This window comes from Amphibalanus amphitrite, unplaced genomic scaffold (assembly GCF_019059575.1).
Source record: "Amphibalanus amphitrite isolate SeventyFive unplaced genomic scaffold, NRLGWU_Aamphi_draft 000557F_arrow, whole genome shotgun sequence".
NCBI classification, from domain to species: Eukaryota; Metazoa; Arthropoda; class Thecostraca; order Balanomorpha; family Balanidae; genus Amphibalanus; species Amphibalanus amphitrite.
In genome coordinates, this window is record NW_024882051.1 from 177,628 (window position 1) to 195,847 (window position 18,220).

General features: G+C 50.5%; 1 protein-coding gene across 2 annotated transcripts in view; it reads left to right on the top strand.

Annotated features, from left to right (window-relative positions):
- Positions 1 to 15,878, top strand: part of LOC122393840 (actin cytoskeleton-regulatory complex protein pan1-like) — a 39,607-nt gene extending 23,729 nt beyond the window's left edge. For both annotated transcript variants that reach the window (XM_043390253.1, XM_043390252.1), the window contains 7 exons: positions 313 to 419; positions 1,854 to 2,061; positions 4,812 to 5,090; positions 5,464 to 5,602; positions 12,731 to 12,908; positions 13,175 to 13,313; positions 14,372 to 15,878. In XM_043390253.1, coding sequence (XP_043246188.1) covers positions 313 to 419; positions 1,854 to 2,061; positions 4,812 to 5,090; positions 5,464 to 5,602; positions 12,731 to 12,908; positions 13,175 to 13,313; positions 14,372 to 14,866 — 1,545 coding nt within the window. In that variant the 3' untranslated portion in view covers positions 14,867 to 15,878. The remainder of the gene's footprint in view (positions 1 to 312; positions 420 to 1,853; positions 2,062 to 4,811; positions 5,091 to 5,463; positions 5,603 to 12,730; positions 12,909 to 13,174; positions 13,314 to 14,371) is intronic.
- Positions 15,879 to 18,220: the final 2,342 nt, after the last annotated feature.

The window sequence follows — 18,220 nt, forward strand, 5'->3', positions numbered from 1 at the left end:
TCCTACTTGATCTAACTGCTCTCCAACATGCTGAACATCGTATCAACATTGACTCCATTCAATAACTTTACTTTGTTTACGTCCCAGGCTATCTTAGGTTGAGGTTTCCTAGAATGTGATTTTAGTAACGATGATTGGACCGGCCGGCGCTCTCGGTCAGCTGTGTGCTGTCTGACCTGGCTCTCTACCAGGTCAGACCGTTCAGAGGCTGCCAGGTCGTTCAGAGGCTGCCAGGTCAGACAGTTCAGAGGCTGCCAGGTCAGACCGTTCAGAGGTGGGTCACCTCCGCGGCTGGTCCCGTTCTGCGCACAGGTGCGGGAGTCGCCGGCGCCGGAGGCGGGCGTCGGATCGCAGCTGGCCAGCCCCTCCGAGCGGCAGAGCGGCGCCGACGCCGACTCCATCCTGGGCAAAATCGACAGGTACGTGGGCAGGACCGGGCCCGGTGCACCGCCCAGACACGCAACGCCCGGATTGGCCGGCCCACCCCCGCCGGGCCGACGGGGGCTCATATCTGACTGCGCCCATTAGGCGGCACGCAGGCACACCGGCCACCCGGGCCCGGCCGGGCCGCGGCAGTCGGACGCATTGCCACCCTGTTTTTATTTGTTTGTTTTGTTGGGTTAGGCCCTTTCGGTCTGACGAGACCATTTCAGAGCCGGATGGATGATAGGAATTAGGGGGAGACATTGGCCTGGGTAGGCACCCTAGTGAGTCACCGGGGCTGAGCCCGTCCAGAGGACAGGCCACCCAGCCCCAAGATACTCACTTCACCCGGCTACGGGGTGCGCTCCCTTGGAAGCAGCGGTGCCGCTCCAAGGGAGCAGCCCGCATGAAATAAAGTTGCCAGTCCAGCCCGGAGGGGGTTGCGGCGTGGAGGAGAAGGATTTCAGTATCCCGAGGATAGAAGCACGGAACGGGTCGTGCCACCCTGTGGGCACCTCTTATATGCATACATAGGGCACCTAACGATACACTGGTGTGCGGGAACAGGGCTTTGTTTAAATAGAAGCGCACACTCATTTGTCAATGATCCGGTTGCCATAAATGTAGGATGTACGTATGTCTGCACCTTAGGTATCTGCACCATTACTATCTCAACGGAATCAAAGGAGTGCTTGGACGATAGAGCGCCACAATGCCCAGCGTGAACGGTGTTCCATACGGCTCCGCGACAGGCTATAACATCCCGACGGAGCTGCAGCGGCGGCCGGCTCTCCTCTGGAACAGACAGAGCTCTTTAGGCGAGGGGGAGCTTCTTCGGCCTGAAAAGGCCATTGCAGAGCTCTGGGATGATAAGATAGAATGAGGAATTGAGGACGTCGGACTGTGCGGACCCCCGACGGTGCGCCGCAGCGGCAGACTCTGTCCCCGTGGGACGGGATTGTCCCGATCGGACAGCCCGCCCTGCCGCTCAAACGGTCACCCACAGAGGGGAGTAGCCCTCACTGCCGGCACTGTGGTGGGTTTTCGTTTACTTTAAGTTTAGCACGATTACTGTAGTTTGACCTAACGGACACTCGAGGAAGTTGGACGGAACAGGGCGGTATGGGTGATTTTCATTGCCATTGTGCTCCGTAGATGAAGCGAAAAGCTCAAAATAAGTATGTTGATCGGCGTTGCCCTTGATGGCGTCCTTTAAAGTATGTCAACAGGACTTCTTTTGCTGTTCCTGCATTGCATTAAAAATTCGTTGTTGATGAACCGTTGATGCTACCGCTGTGAACAGTGTGAACAACAGCTATTTGTTGACTGCAGTTAGTTGCAGTAAATGGCATGTGTATAGTTGCATGGGCGTTTTGGCGGGGCAGTTTTATAATCTGTATTCTTATCATTGTACCGACGGCTTGTTCTAGCTACCTGAGTCAAGTCCGCGCCACCAAGGCCGGCATGGAGCGGTCGCCACGCGCGAGCCGGGCCCGAGCGGCGGCTGGGCGCGGCGCGGCCAGCCACCCGAGGCCGCCGGCCGGCCGGACCGCCGGCCGCAAACGGCAGCCGGCCACCGGAGACGTCATGGAGCGCTTCCCGCAGGACTTCACCTCCAAACGACCGTTCCGGCCGCAGGTGAGAGCACCGCGTCAGACAGAGCAGGCACTCGTTAACTGCAGGGGACCAAACCAAGCAGTCAACGACGCGCCGTGACCCATCAGGGGGTCAGACCTTGAAAGCAAGTGTATGTTTAGTGCGATGCGTCAAAGACACCCAAAACTAAAGGCGTAAACCAAACACTTTTCGCGCTCCGAGCCCCGTGTATTCCCCTTTAGCGTGTTGATGTCGCCCAATCTGTTGCTGCTATACCTACTCGGAACAAGCCTACCCATCGCCATCCTCACCATGGAGACCTGCTCCTGGCTGGACGGTCGGCGAATGCGATAGCTCCGGTCTCGTGTCGGAATAGCTAGCGACAAAACAGCTAGTGCCTTATTTGAGCTAGTACGTTTGAGCTAGTGGCTGCTACAAAAGAGCTAGTGATGTAAAAGCTAATGTTAAAATAGCTAGTAACTTATAAGAGCTAGTCCCAAGGAGAGTTAGTGGGAGGCAGGGACGGAGGGGGCAGAGGAGAGCACCAAATTTTGGGAAAGACGTGTGGAATGTCAGGGGTCGCACCGAAGAGGGAATGCCGAGGAACAACAACAAAATTGAAGGGTGGTAGAGGGCAATCCAAGGAATGGTGGACTCACCACACCATAGGCGGCGGAACGGGGAGGGCACCGGGGCACCGCGCCCCCCTTTGATTTTGGCAGTTTAACATTAGCCCTATGGGCGTTGCATGGATAGAATGGGACCAAAAGTCGGCAGTGACCCCCCCCCCCCCTTAATTGAAGGTGTTCCGCCGCTACTGCGCCATATCCGTCACTTTGGAACTTTCTGGCCTCGATTCAAAAAGAAGAAGTGCTGCAAGCTGCCGAACTTTACAAATTTAACCCTCGCCCGCACATGCCATTTTCCCATCCTAGAACGCACATGGGGGGGGGTTGCCACCCCCCCCGCGCCATTTCGTTCCTGTTGGAGATAGAGCTTAGCGGTTAAGACCAAAAAGATTCTTTGGGAAGAGACAAATCCAATGATACCCAGTTTTACCTTCTCAGGTCAGTCATTGACCTTCCAGGCCAGGTCAAACTAAAAAATGTTGCTGTTTTGGGTCGCCGTTTGATATCAAGTGCGCTGCTTATCATATACCGATGACGATGCCGTTTTCTGGTGCCAAGCCAGCTAGAACCTCTTTGTCACACTACCCGACCAGGTTTTTGCTGCTGAGGTCATTTCAGGTCAAGTTAGGTCAAGGTCAATTATATGTGTTTGTATGTCTGTGTGTGTCTGTGTGTATACTGATGTGTGCACCGATTGTTTATGTGTCCATATTACATGGAATCATGATCTGGGAAGCTTTTACCAAAAATGCAGTCAAAAAACTTCACAAGAAGTAAATTCCGCTTGCCTAAAACGCAATTATCTTAGATGACCTAGGTTGACCTTGACCTTGACCTTGACATCTGAACATCGTCGAACAACATGTTCCATGATAGGTGGGAGGTAAGACTGGTAAAAAGGCCGAAATCAAGGTGTCAAAAGCTCACAAGGCCCATAGCCAACGCAAGATGTCGAGAATTGGCCATTTGGGTCATGACATGACCTGAAAAACAAGGTCATAGGTATCTCCAAAACCAAAAGTCACAGAAACTTGAAATTTTCAGTGGACATCAAGAAAGGATAGAGGAGCAGCTATACGAAAAATCAGCCTTCTAGCTTACAAAATGTTGAGTGCAGAGCAGAAAGACTACCTGGGGGGTGCAACCCCCCCCCCCCCCATGTGCGGGCGAGGGTTAAGACAGGAAACAAAGCTCAAAAACAAGAGAAAAAGTATGCCGATATAAATAAACGAATTAAGGCCCTCATTTGCCGTCTCACAGAAGACATCATAGACAGGCAGGAGTTTCTTCGCGGAGTTGGATACAATATTTCGATGAACGTTTGAGAATAAAATATGAGTCGTGTGTTTCTGTCTTTTTTAATATTACGACCTTTTTAGTGACCGATCTGATCTGAACTGAACTTTGCTTATAAAATCCCGAAGAGGTACGGCATGAGCCGATCTACTAGCCCTTTACAACACTATAGTTATTTTGCTCATAGCTGTTTTGTAGGACTAGTTACTATCACACTAGCTATTTTGTGGCACTAGCCCAAATGAGCTAGTTCAAACAACACTAGCTCTTTTGTGGCTAGCTCATTCGTATAGGAATCGATAGCTCCCATTGGAGACCCCTGCTCCCGCTCCACCACCCTAAAAATGCACTTTGAACTAAGCACGAAATCCAGTGGACCAAGTGCTGGCCGGAACTCTCACGCTGTTCCAAGCGGCCCGGCAGCGGCAATGCCACGTGCATTGCCCGGGAATGGAACCCGGATGGCTCAACCGAAGGAGCTTTTTCCACTCCCTAGTCGCCTCACAGCTGGATGATGCTGTTTTTGGGGTCCGTGCCCACGCCGGAACGGAGGTCTTTACTCAGCTTCTACCCTTTAACTAATGCTGGCATGGGACCTGACCGGCCGGTGTGGGCTACCAGAAGCCGTGGAGTGGGCTACCAGAGACCGTGGAGTGGGCTACCAGAGACCGTGGAGTGGGCTACCAGAGGCCGTGGAGTGGGCTACCAGAGGCCGTGGGGTGGGCTACCAGAGGCCGTGGGGTGGGTGGTCAGACGCCGGTTCGAGCCTTCAGTTTCGGGCCAGGGCTGCCAGTGCAGTACCGAGGATAACACCTGAGAGGGAGCTCAGCGGCGGACAGATGTGCTGAGTGGCGGTGTTGGCGGCAGGTGCTGCGTACCAGCGTCAGTCCGCGGCTGCGGTACCTGCGCGTGTACCGCGGCCCGGCGGCGGTGCGGCGGCCGGCCTGCTCGCCGCCGCTGACAGGAGGACGCTCGGCCGACCGGCGCCAGTCCTCGCAGCTCTCCGTGGACCACCACGAGGACAGCCAGGCGGGCGCCGACCAGGACGGCCAGCCGCTCCGACACGAGTATGACGACGACTTCGAGGAGGAGGAGGAGGACGACTTCGAGGAGGAGGACGACGACGACGGAGGTGATCTGGAACGGGTGAGTGCTTCCGTCTGTCGGTCTGTCTGTCGGTCGGTCTGTCTGTCGGTCTGTCGGTCTGTCCGTCTGTCTTGCTGTCTGTCTGTCGGTCTGCCGGTCTGTCTGCCGGTCTGTCTGTCTCGCTGTCCATGCCTGTCTGTCGGTCTGTCTGTCGGTCGGTCTGCCGGTCTGTCGGTCGGTCTGTCTGCCGGTCTGTGTGTTGGTCTGTCTGTCTGTCTGTCTGCCGGTCGGTCTGCCGGTCTGTCTGTCGGTCTGCCTGGTCTTGATGTCTGTCCGTCTGTCGGTCGGTCTGCCTGCCGGTCTGTCTGTCGGTCGGTCTGTCGGTCTGTGTGTCGGTCTGCCGGTCCGTCTGACTGCCTGCGTCCCTGCGCAGGGCTCGTCCGGGCCAGCCAGCTCGCGCGTGCCGCCGCTCTCCATCTCGCCCGACTCGGACCAGGAGGCGTGGCTCAGGGAGCAGGCCTCCAAGGCGGTTACCCGGCGCCGCGCCGCGCACGTCGTCAAGGCCTCCAACTGTAAGACATTGCGCTATAGCCGGCCGGCAGCGCCAGGCTGCCGGCTCATATCCATCTGCTGACTGATAAATATTAGCGTACTTACCCGCATGAACGCCATAGCCAAAGGTATGTACCTATAACGTTATTTTTGCTTCAAATTGTCGGTGGGTAATCTCGCGCCGGGCCGGGGGTGTTTGAACACCCCCCTGCGGTTTTTCGCAGATAGGCGGCGCTCCGCGCCACCGTTTTTGGCACACCTGTTTGTGCATCTTTTTCACACATATTGTTAAAATTTCAGACCCAGATCGCTCAAGGTCAGGTCAACAGGTCACGCCAAGTGACCTCACCTCAGAAAAAGTTAGAATGCTCGTCATAGCTACACCGACTGAACGATTCCCTTGAAACTTTTAGCGATGGATAGGAGTAACAGTATCTATAAAACGTATATCTCGGAATTTTGATATCGTTGACCTAAGTGCAGGTCAGTTTTGCGTCCTCTCCATTATAGGGGAAAGTGGGGTAAGACGGGCACCTTAACTTTGGAGCCATTTTTTCGGCCGGTCAGAAACATCATAGAAACGGGAAACTGAGTGAAAGCCTTTTTTAGACATTTTACTTCCATTTACCAGAAGATTAGATTCAAAAAAAATAAACTGCAGCTATTTTTGCAAAACCTTGCAAAAACCCGTCTTACCCCACCCCATGGGGTAAGACGGTCACATGAGTAGGGTAAGACGGCCAGCTTCTTTCACCGACCAGCGCAGCTCGCAACAAATGCCCGAGATTAGCCGCATTAACCCGCGCCCTGATGGGGGGGGGCCATTTTGGCCCCCCCCTGTGGTTTTCCTTAAATAGCAAGAAAACGGCGGCGCGCAGCGCCGCCAAATTTTGGGTACCTTACCGGGCATCAATTTGACACCTTCACACAAAATTTCAAGTCACAGGTCACCTCAGGTCAGGAGTTATTGAGGTCAAACTGAGGTCATGTTCGAGTAAAAATGAGCAAAAAACATGACATCTTGAAACGCTCACCAATTCTACAGTTAACAAGCAATTTTAAAGTTCTTTATGCGGTTGTGTAGAGAAAACACGGCGCTACAAAACTGCTATCTCGGATTTTCAAAATTTTGGGATTTTGACCCCCAAAAATCAAAAAAATTGATTTCTTTAGAAAAACTCAAAAAATTTCCAAAAATTTTTCGAATTTCGAAAAAACCGGAATATATGTGATAGTCCCTGCGCTCTTCGATATACATACCAAATTTTAGATCGATACCTCTTATTTTGGCCAAGTTATAGCGAAAAAACTGTTGAAAATTGATGACGTCAAATTTTTGAACTCAATTTTTAGCAATTCTAGACCTCGTAGCGCAAAACGGAGACCACCATTGAACTCCCCGTGACGAGCTGCATCGAATCGATACCCATTTTATGCAAAAATATCAACTTTGAAATTTGACCTAATTTGACCTGACCTTGACCTGACCTTGACCTGACCTTGACCAAAACGTGACCTAAGCTGGCCCTAAAGTCTGTCTGACCCACATAATCGCATTTGTCATGTAAAATGGACCATAAAACATGTATCACACGACACTTTTATATTGTGACCCCTCCAGTGACCTGACCTCTGTGACCTGACCTGGTATCAGTGACCTCAAATAGCAAAATATGTGTTTGAAGAACATTTCTCTGTCGGTGATTTTCAATGAAATGCATTTTACACGATTTTACAACGCATTTCTTGAAATGCCTGTAAACGGTGAAAATTCGACCTTTGACCTGACCTGTGACGTCATCGGTTTGACCGAGGTCAATGAAATTGGGTCACAAGGTAGTTTCCCGTTGGGGCTATCCAACACCGTTTACCGCTTGTCGCTATGTTGCGTGGTTCTCGAGATCTGAGGGGGGGGCCAAAATGGCCCCCCCCCCATCAGACCCCGTTGCTCGGCAGACCCCATCTGGGCGCGGGTTAATACAGTCGCTCGTTGGTCTCAAGTGCTTCGGAAAAGGCAGTATACGAGATTCGTGCAGAATGCGTATGCTAGTGTATAGGCCCCTAGAAGCCTTATAGAGCCGTTTTTCACATTCATTATTCGAGAATAAACTGTGCCGAATGAATATTGCTAACATGTCTGTGAGTATCGGAATCGAACATATTCTTATTAGAAATGCTTCTTTTTTTCCTACACAACAAAAATATTTTCACCATTACAGACCCATTGGATCCATAGTTGCCCGTCTTACCCCAAACTCAATGTCAGAAGTTCAGCACGACTTTTCTCTGTGGACAATTTGATGCAGACAAAGCAAATCCGCGGTAAATGAACACTGGTGGCATATGAGTGTACCACAAGTGATTGCGAGTTTTTTACTCTATAGTGCTGCACACAAAAACTTGCACGATACATTATGGATGTTTTCAATGAAATGGGTGTTTTAAGGAAATCAAAATAAAGATTATTGACCGAACACAAATTCACCAGACTTCAACGGTGGTGTGTACTGGGAAAGACGGTTCTGCGACACCTGAGCGAGCGTCATTTCAGCGAACGACATTTGAGCAAAACATTTTCAGCGATTATCAATTTAAGCGATTGACTTTTTCAGCGATTGTTAAGTCGGCGAATTCAATCACAGCGATTATCAACTTTACCGAGGACCAGAATCAGCGAAACCAGATTGAGCGAACATATGGTGGTCAATGGGAGACCAATTGAGCGAATACAGTTACAGCGAAACCGAACGCGACGAAAGGCAATCATTTGCTACTTTTAGAAATTCTTGCGACTTGCTAATTTTTCATTTTGGGCAAACAATTTGGATGAGTGTTTGTGCTTAGGGGCTTAGAATGTCATGCATACATTGAGGACGAAAATGTTCGTATTTTTACCAAAATGGTATTTGGTATTTCTTCCGTCTGAGATGTGGTCAATAGTTTTAAGCAGCTGGACGAAATTCAGGAACAAAATAATTTGGAAATTGTTGCACCTCTTTACGCATCATTCGAAGACACATCGGACGACCAACAAGGGGTGGGAGGGGAAGGAGGCGGGCAAAATTTGAATTGAAAATGTGGAACGTGAGAGATAGGACGACAGAAGGAATAACAAGGGTCAATAATAAACTCGAGGGATAGCGCCACAGGGGAATCAAGTCTATGTTTCAGGGACCCCACTCAAATATCTGGAAATTCGTACGGTGCTTTGGGCAAGAGCAAATTTTACAGCATGGGGAACTGATCCAATTTCAAGGGGGGGGGAATTTCACTAAAAACAGCACGAGCAATATGAATCTATGAACAAACGTTTGGTCACAATAATTGGCAAAGAGCAGGGGAGTGAAACCGAACCGTCGGAATTTCTGAGAAATGTAGCATTTAATTTGGAGCTCAATGTCTGATCTTTGAACGTGACATCCCCGCGTTCCGGATAACCATGAGAAATTCCAGAAACATTAGTAGGTACGTATACGCTCGCAAAAGTAAAACAATACACCATTACAGGACGATGAAGTGTTTCGCTGAACTGACAGTCGCTCAAATTGTAGTCGGCGAAATAGATGTCGCTGAAACATAGCTTTCGCTAAAATTGATAATCGCTATATTTGATAATCGCTTAACTTGATAATCGCTGAATTGCCATTCGCTGAAAATGGTTCGCTCAAATGACGTTCGCTCAAATGACACTCTATTAAGTCGCTCGCACCGGGAAAAGACAATTCTGGTCCTAATTTTTCTCGCTCGTAACGCTATTGGTTTGGTCTGCAGAAGGGGTGCCCGTCTGACCTACCCTGCCCGTCTTATCCCCTAAGTCAATGGGAGAAAATTGAAAGGCGTCTCTTTTGCGCAAACGCCATTCTAGACACCTTCAAACATCGGGATGCAGGTAAAATTGACATACTGAACCGGAAATAGCACTTGTGAGTTGTGACCCCTCGTTGTGTCCCCGAAGTCATCTCAGGTCATGAATAGTATCTAACAGTTTTTTTCTAATAACTTCTGATAGAGGCATACTAGAGCGATGAAAACGCCTTAGATGTGTTCGACTCGACGATGCGGATCGGCTGATATGCAACATGACCTTTTCTGGTCAGGTCATGACCTTGACCTGATGTCAAATTTTAAAGTTGACCTTTTTAAAGTTGAAATTATAGTTCATTCAAAGCGTCTTAACGAGAGGAACACGATGCTGGCAAAGTTATGTCGTGGCTCTTTTAGGTCAAAAGTTATTGCCGAAAAACGCCTTTCCTAAAACTGCTATTTTTGGTTTTTGCCCTCTGGAGGCTAAATCGTTGACCTGAGATAAACTCTGAGGACATGTTGGCGAAAAAGCGTTTAAAGAGCTATCGAATGCGCTTTTCCGCGGCTTTGCAGTGGCGGCGGATTCGATTTTGGCGTGGGGGGGCAAGATCCCAGTCGAGATGATGTCATAGGCGGATCCAGAAAGACGTTTCCGACACTGTAGGGGACATACCCCCGAAAAAGTGTCCCAAATCCAAAAACTCCTCGGATTCCGATTCCTTACGGATCTACTGCTGAAGAGTATAAAGCAAAAAATAAAAAAAATCCTGATAAAAGTGTTATTATTAGGAAACATAAGGTACGCTTTGTCTATTTCGGGCGATGCAGGGGCCAGGGGAGGGAGAGTAAATATTTGCTTTAAATGCCCGCTCCTTGGATCCGCCAGTGGACGATGTAACGCTTTTCGTATTGCTGTATTAGAAAAAAAAAGTTTCAATGGGAAAAGTTGTGCCATAACCCGATCGCATATTAGATGTTGAAGAACGGTTCCAAACCTTTTGAAGTAGGCGAGCGCTTTCCTTCAATGAGGTAACTCGTTAGCATTTCCTCTGTTCATTTTACGTTCGGTTTCCGTTTAACCTTCCTTTAAAAAGTATTTCTGAGACAGATATCAACTAGCTCACAGCGGGAGGAGACCGCTCAAACATTCAGAGACAGTCGGTCGTATCTAAACCTATTGGGACAGCGATCCGCCAGAAACCCTCCCCAAGGCAGTAGCTCGCCAACTAAGCCCACCGAGACGGGCTGTCTCGATGGGTTTATACAGTTAGCCTACAGCAAGGCTTAACTAAGGCCCAAATGCTCGTCAAGCTGGGAACGGAGGGCTGAGGTGAGGGAGCGTGGCGGTGGGCTGGGGTGAAGGAACGGTGGACTGAAACGAGAATCCAGAAGCTCTGGGTAGGGCGTTTCTTTGAGGGTGCGCTGACTGCGGTAAGGTCCAAATTATCACACCAAATTTTGCCACGACATCTACCGATTCAGGCACTCGAGAATCAGCGGCCAGTGATATCTGCAAGAGCATTTCCAACCCAGATTCAGCCTGGTGTCAGGGTGCCTCAGGTGGCTTTAATTAAAGTTGCACATACCTCAGTGCAGCCAGTCTGTCGCCGAAACCATTCGGAACAGACTTCAACAAAAAGTGAGACAAGGTTAGTGCTATCGTTATAAAAGTGCCATTATAGCCTTGGGCCCCGTTGGCTTGACCCACCGGAAGGTGGTAGTTATCGGACGCTGCGGGGCATACTCATTTTTCCAAAATGCCTCAGATTTCGCTTTCGTGTTCATAGGCGGCGGAACGGGGAGGGCACCGGGGCACCGTGCTCCCCTTTGATTTTGGCATGTTAACGTTAGCGCTATGGGCGTTGCATGGAAAGAATGGGACCAAAAGTCGTCAGGCCCTTAATTGAAGGTGTTCCGCCGCTACTGTTCGTGTTTGATGCTCTTTATTCTATAGTCAGCCTTTAGACAGAGGGGGGCCCACTAATGATCAGTGCCCTAACCCTCAAAAGTTTCCAACACTAATTTTTACTTAGTTAATAGTGAAAACTGAAATAAAGTGGATACTGAACTGTGAACATCCAGTTTTTACACTGGCCCCACACAAGCCTCCGAATGCCCAAAGCAGATCTCTGATGACTGGCCTTTGGGTGTCATACCATACCGTGCATTGGTCAATGTCGTCAATGTGTACGACCTCGGCGTTTACCATTTTATGCGCTGGAAACTGTTGCGCTCGAAGAAATCAGGGGAGTGGCTTATTATGAGCGCTCATCAGTCCTAACTACCCGCAAGCGAATGGCTAGCCATTCCGTCTCCGCTCGCTTGCGATTTGGCATTTATGTAGGTACAAAATAGAGGCAAACGACCACTGAAGGTATGAGTTGCGTCTCTTGCACACATCTATAAATCGAATCTGAAAAGACAAAAACAAAATGATATAAAGCGGAAATGGTTAGCATTTACACATATTCAAAAGGCACCGTTGGACAAACTGTAGGAGCGCATAGCTGCAATATCAGGTTATGGAAATTTTCCTCATGTTTAGGGCACAATATGGAGGGGCAAGAATATACGTTTGCCCCTCCTCCAAAAGTTTCTTAGGGAACGATGCCTCCTCTGCCACCCCGTATCCGTCGCTCCTGAAGCGGTCACTGAAGGCCTGGGTTTCCGCTGCGTCACGTTGACGCTTATAAAGCCTCCAAAACTAGGTTGAAGATAGGAAAACTTCAAATGAACGTGAACGCTTGCCATTTAAGAAAGGCAGCGTATGATAAAGTTATGGGCATCTGGTTACATCTTCAGATGATCGAACAGAATAATCAGGTACATGGTTTCTTGTCTAAGCTTTGTCACAAATTATGGGGGGGCAAAAAGATACTTTTGCCCCCCCACGAGTTTGCCAGGGGGGCAGCTGCCCCCCCTGCCCCCCCGAATCCGCCGCCCCTGCGGCTTTGTAGCTCTACCGGTTCCCGAGTTAGCCATTTGCAGTTTCCAAAATGTTGAAATAGCCAACATTTTACCTTTGGTGACCTCTGGTGACCTGACCTTTGACCTGACCCAAAAAAATGACTTAAGTGTTTTCGTCCTTATTTTTATTCCATTGCCACTTACCGCGTGTCGCTACGTGGCCTAGGAGCCGAGTTAGAAGAGGGGGGTGTTCAGACACCCCCGGCCCGGCGCGGAAGTCTCGGAGCATCGGCCCGGCGCGGGTTAACTAGGCATAGTTTATGTCTATTATTTAAAGAATATAATAAGATAGTATTGCAAAGCTATCCAGCAATGGCAATTGGCATCAGTAGGTAAGCCTTCTTTTGAAGAGGACGCTGAAAATGTTTGAATTTCAGACCGCTCCCCGAGCAAAGACAGCGCCTACGGCGGGTTCAGCTCGAGCAGTCGCGGCCCGACGCCGGAGGAGACGACGGCCGGCCAGGCGGTCCGGCCGCCCGCCATCGCACCGCCCGCGCCGGCGGCCGCCAGCCGAGCGACACTGGCGCCACCTATAGCGGCTCAGCCGGCCCAGAGGTCAGTGCGGGCGCCGGTCACCAGCCGACCCGCCACTGATGGCCTGTCTGATCAGACTCCAGCGTATAGTTTGTAGCTTGTGACAGACATGGACCTGTGACATGCGGTGACAGATACCTGCACGGCTGCACAGTTCCAGAGTCATAATAGTTACCTATACAAAAAAAAAACATATTGGTTAAAACAAAAGTGAATACCAAGTAGGTAGTTACCGAGCACAGCACATCCGGTGAGCCCTGGTGCTGACGTGATGCATTTGCCGGCAGCACTGCCGATGAACAGGCGTACGTACAGTTCCTGAATGACGTCACATCGGACATCCTGGCCCGCGGGGTATTCACCAACCGCATTCTGAAGCGGGTCATGGCTGCGCACGCAGAGAGACACAAAGGAAAGCTGGACACGGTGAGACAAATCAACTGGGAACGCAACACTACAGCGACTTCCATGTGCTATGCTATGAGAGTTACCTGGCGCCCCACAGAATGTGTGGCGTTGAATACCTACCCGCGATACGCGACTTCCCTTACTCAAGGAGTGGCTTCAGCTTTATATTTATTTTGCCTTCAACTGACGCTATGACGTAGATCATTCGCATTCATAACACCAGTATAACGCCTTTTGGGGCGACTAACGGAGCGAGCGAGGGGGTGAGTCTTGCACGTGCGAAATTTCGAGGGGGTACCTCCAACTGACTTGTGCACGGCACCCTACTGACCGGTTTCTAGCGATGTGCCAAATTTGAGCACAATCGGCCCAGCCGTTCTCGAGATCTGGAAGTGGCACCCTGCACGTGCGCACGTGCAAAATGGGTCCCAACTGACTTGTGCACGGCACCCTACTAACTGGTCCCTAATCGTGTACCAAATTTGAGCGCCATCGGTCCAGCCGTTCTCGAGATCTGGAAACGACCCCTGCACGTGCGCACGTGCAGCAGCACCCCAACTCTGGCACATGGATATGCAGTGCCTAGTGGGTGCCTATCTACATGCCAACTTTCAGCGCAATCGGCCAAGTAGTTACCGAGATATTGCAACAATTACAAAACTGACACCTCTTCGTTTTGCACGTGGCACGTGCATAAGGGGTCATCCACATGCATCGGGAATAGTCCAATACTTGGTAGAAGGAATGAAGCTACCCTACAAAATTTACCGCGTGTAAATCGGTCAAGTGGTTGCTGAGATATAAGCCTCGCAAAAGCGTCCGCACGGCCGGCCGGCCGGCCGGCCGGCCGGCCGGCCGGCCGCTCATACTCAGAAATTTCTGTTAATCTAAGGAAAGACTACGCTCGCTTCGCTCGCTCCGTAAAAACACACGATAAGCCCTTGTTGGAGGCTACCATAGATTCATACCTATTCTCGCGACCATCTTGCCTCTGCAATTATTCAGCACATCATTAAATCCGCAAAGCAGGCCTATCTCGCTGTCTGCTGCAATGATACCATCCCGTTCGCTGACAGGCCCGGATGCGCTCGGAACTGGAGAAGCTGCGACTTCAGCTGGGAATTCCTGACGAGGACGCCCTGGACGATTCCGAGCACGGGTTCGGCAGCGGCCGCAGCCACGTCTCGGGGGCCAGTGGCGGCGCGGCGGCAGCGGCCCAGCCGGGCAGCGCCGCCGCCGCCGGCCCACCGCCGCCTCCGCAGTCCGCGCCGGTCACCTTTATCGACTCGCTGCTCTTTCCGTCCGGGGAGAGCTGGGAGGAGGGCCGCGCCGCGGCGCCCCCTGGTGGGCCGACTGCAGCGCCGCCTGGTGAGCCGACTGCAGCGCCGCCTGGTGCCCGCCAGGTGGCGCCGGAGGGCGTGGCAGCGCTGCTGGCGTCGCTCAGCCTGGACGAGTCGGTGACACAGACGATCCTCGGCTGCTGTCAGCGGCAGGCCGACTGCTCCTCGGTCACCTCCGAGGAGCTCAGAGAGTGTCTGAGCTGGACAACCCCGCACCTGGACGGCGTTTGACCGGACCGCGGCCGGAGCCGGGGCCGGACCCCGCGGAGGGCAGAGCCTTATACAATATACATAACCCGAGTGGGGGCAAGAGCCCCGGGACAGGGCCCGGGCGGGAGCAGAGCCCTGAGACCCTCACAGCACGGTTGGCTGCCTGCCTGGCCGCAGTCAGAGTAGGCGATGACACTTCTTCGCCTGGGCTGCTTTACCACGACCGCAAGCTATATAGCTGCTTAGCATAAGAAGAAAGGGATTTCTTGTACTTTGTCTCTGATTCCCATCAGACGTTTATCATTCACAACGTGATGTGCATGACCGGACCTGGACGTTGACACGTTGACCTGTGTACAGCACAATGGCCACGGTCGCTAATATGCTAAATCATCGATATGGCAGAACTCTGGGCTGATGTCTGCTTCCACGTAAACAAGGGTCAATGACACGAGAAAAAAACACACACATTAGCTTAGCTACCGTCTCCCGTTTCAAACTCTGAGACTAGACCAGCATCGCTAACTGCCAACTGCCAGCCTATCACATTCGGCCCACCGCAGCAACGTTTTCAGGCAGCGCGCTGCCCACTGTATCGTTTCCAGTCAACATTCCGTGAGACCCGGTATTGTCAGCAGCGTTCCGTGCACAGCAGACTGGTGCAGCGTGTTCCTCCGCAGTACAGCAGACACGTGCCGTGCACTGCAGCCGTGCCGTGCACTGCAGCCGTGCCGTGCACCGCAGCCGTGCCGTGCACTGCAGCCGTGCCGTGCACTGCAGTGCCCCCGTGCAGCTACCCGTTCCAGTTGGCTCACCGAAGCCCGTGCCAATGGAGGCTCAAAAGGCTAGTACAAAGAATGTGTCCCAATACTGTGTGCTCACCATGCTACATGCCCCATGCCCGGCCACGCGCGTTCGCCTGTGGCAAAACTTATGATTCGCCCAATGGGCGAAATGGATGTGCTTAGCGTGTCATTCTATTAGATGTGACAGCTCGATGTATTTTGTAGAATACACAGGTATATAAAGTGAAGTTGCGTACCTATGTTATATTTAATCAGTAAGATGGGAGGTAGGGGAGACCGGGGTTATATAGTTGGGCCAGTTTTTACTTGAAGCGTCATAACTTCGGTATAACTATACATATTATTTGTTGGCTATATACTGAGAGATTATTTCTTTATCTTTAAAAGAAGACTTAAAATAAGATGATAGTATCGTCTTGGTGTCATATCTCATCAAAGCGACCATCCTCCAATGTCCCAACTTACCCCGCGGCGGGGTGAGTTGAGGCGGGCCAGAGGTTGGGGCAAGTTGGTGCAACACTGCAACAGTTTATCTAAACACATTTTTATTCACGTTTCACATGAACAATCATCGCTAATCCATGCGGGCATGTTTATCAACATTTAATGACAAAACTCAAACGTTTGCAGTACTCCTGCGGCAAACAAAAAACGCACACACGCAAAATGTATATGACCAGCCTCAGATGGTTTTACAAAATGCATCACCAACCTCACTCATTCGCTCTCCGAGTAACAGTTTTGACAGATGAAGACTCTGCTGCCCCCTGTGCATAGCACATGTGCCCAATCTTCACACTGAATGCATGTTTCTCCCTCGACTCGCTGTTCACAAACTTCCCCAACTTGCCCCACATCAACCTGGCCCAACTAACCCCGAAGCGTCATTTTTATTTTTGAACCACGTGACCAATTCACAATGATTTGGCGAAGAACGGTGGAGAGTGTACTCATAACCAAAATGTCCGCAGGTTTCTTAGGCGTAGCGACTTTGCAATGTTTCCGCTATCAATGACAATAGAAGAGAATATTTTCAACGCAAGAAAATCACTTTTGGTACCTAAAAACACAATTTTAGCGATTATTAACAGCACTTACCTCAGGAAGCGCGGACACCACGTTGACAAACAGACGGCGTTACTATGCATGCGCAAAGTAAGTTTGAACGCCAACTGCCGAGAACTGTATTGGAAATATTCCTTCCGTCCCAACTTAGGTAGGGTAGCCTGGGGCAAGACGCCCCAGATAATTTATTTTGCTACATAAATTTTGTCCCACATCACCTGAAAGGCCAAATTTGTGCTCAATGCGTTCTTTGGACATTTTACTTTAAATTGCACCCCTCAAATTGATTCACTTATGATCGAACTCCAAGCTAGGAAGTGATTTGTGAAGCAACTGCAAATGGGGCATTTTGCCCCAACCCCAGGGCAAAACGCCCCACGGCCTGGGGCAAGTAGCCCCATACCTTAGAATAAAGATTTAACATGGCAGTTGGCTAAATCTTATGTGAGAGGTCCCTTAGACCTCTGGAGGCACGGCACTGAAGTTAGCACATTCCATCCTGTCAGGTGCTCAGCATATGACACTGTTGTATGAGCAGGTTTTTCACCTACCTCATAAGACCAAATAATAAATTATTGCAATGCAAATGTTAACAAAATACTTCCTTTGCCATCCAGTTGCTGAGAAAAATACACATAAAGGCACAGAAACTTACTGTTCGCCAGCTACCGAACATTAGAAAGTGGGTAGCCCCAACAACACAAGAGGTAAAACGCCCCAGGGGCTTTTTGCCCCGCGACCTACTGGGGCGTTTTACCCCATCACGTAGTTCGGTCAGAGAACAACGCCTTGCACTCCAGTAAGACATAATTTAACACGAACCAACCCGGCATGATAAGCGTTAGACAATAGTTGTTCAAAATACATAAAAGTCGTTAACCTAATGTGGACCATAAAAGAACGCCATGATTCATAATCTGACAACAAAACATAAAAATCACTCAAAAAACACATTTTTGGCTATATCTCCCGAAAGAGTCATCACAATTTCTTTCCAGTCTGCTCATATAATGATCATATAGTGCACGTTTTATAGAAGAGACTAGGTGCCGAGCATTACGCGCAGCGTAATAAATCAAGTTTCATTGCAATCGGCCCAGTAGCGGCCGAGTTATGGCCAGAATAAATTTGGCGTCTCCTCCTGGCCGGCGGTGCTCTGTTCCGGTATTCATTGCCAAAGGTCAACGACCTCCGACTCTGTTTTCCCTCATTTTCGCAGCGAACAATCTGAGCCTAAGGCGCGTGCCGTCTGCTCGAAACCGGCCGCGGCCCAAAATCCCGCAAAGATTCGCCCGCCACGTGCAAACCACCGAACCCACCCCCACCAAAATTTAATACAACAAACAGATGCACGCGTCCGACTCGGCGCAAAAATTTCACCCCCGTAGCCCGCACCGTTCCGGAGCAATAGCCCGCCAAGCGTGACTGACGCGTTACATACATACATACATACATACATACATACGTACAGACGTTTTGATTTTTATATATGTGAATTTTCATT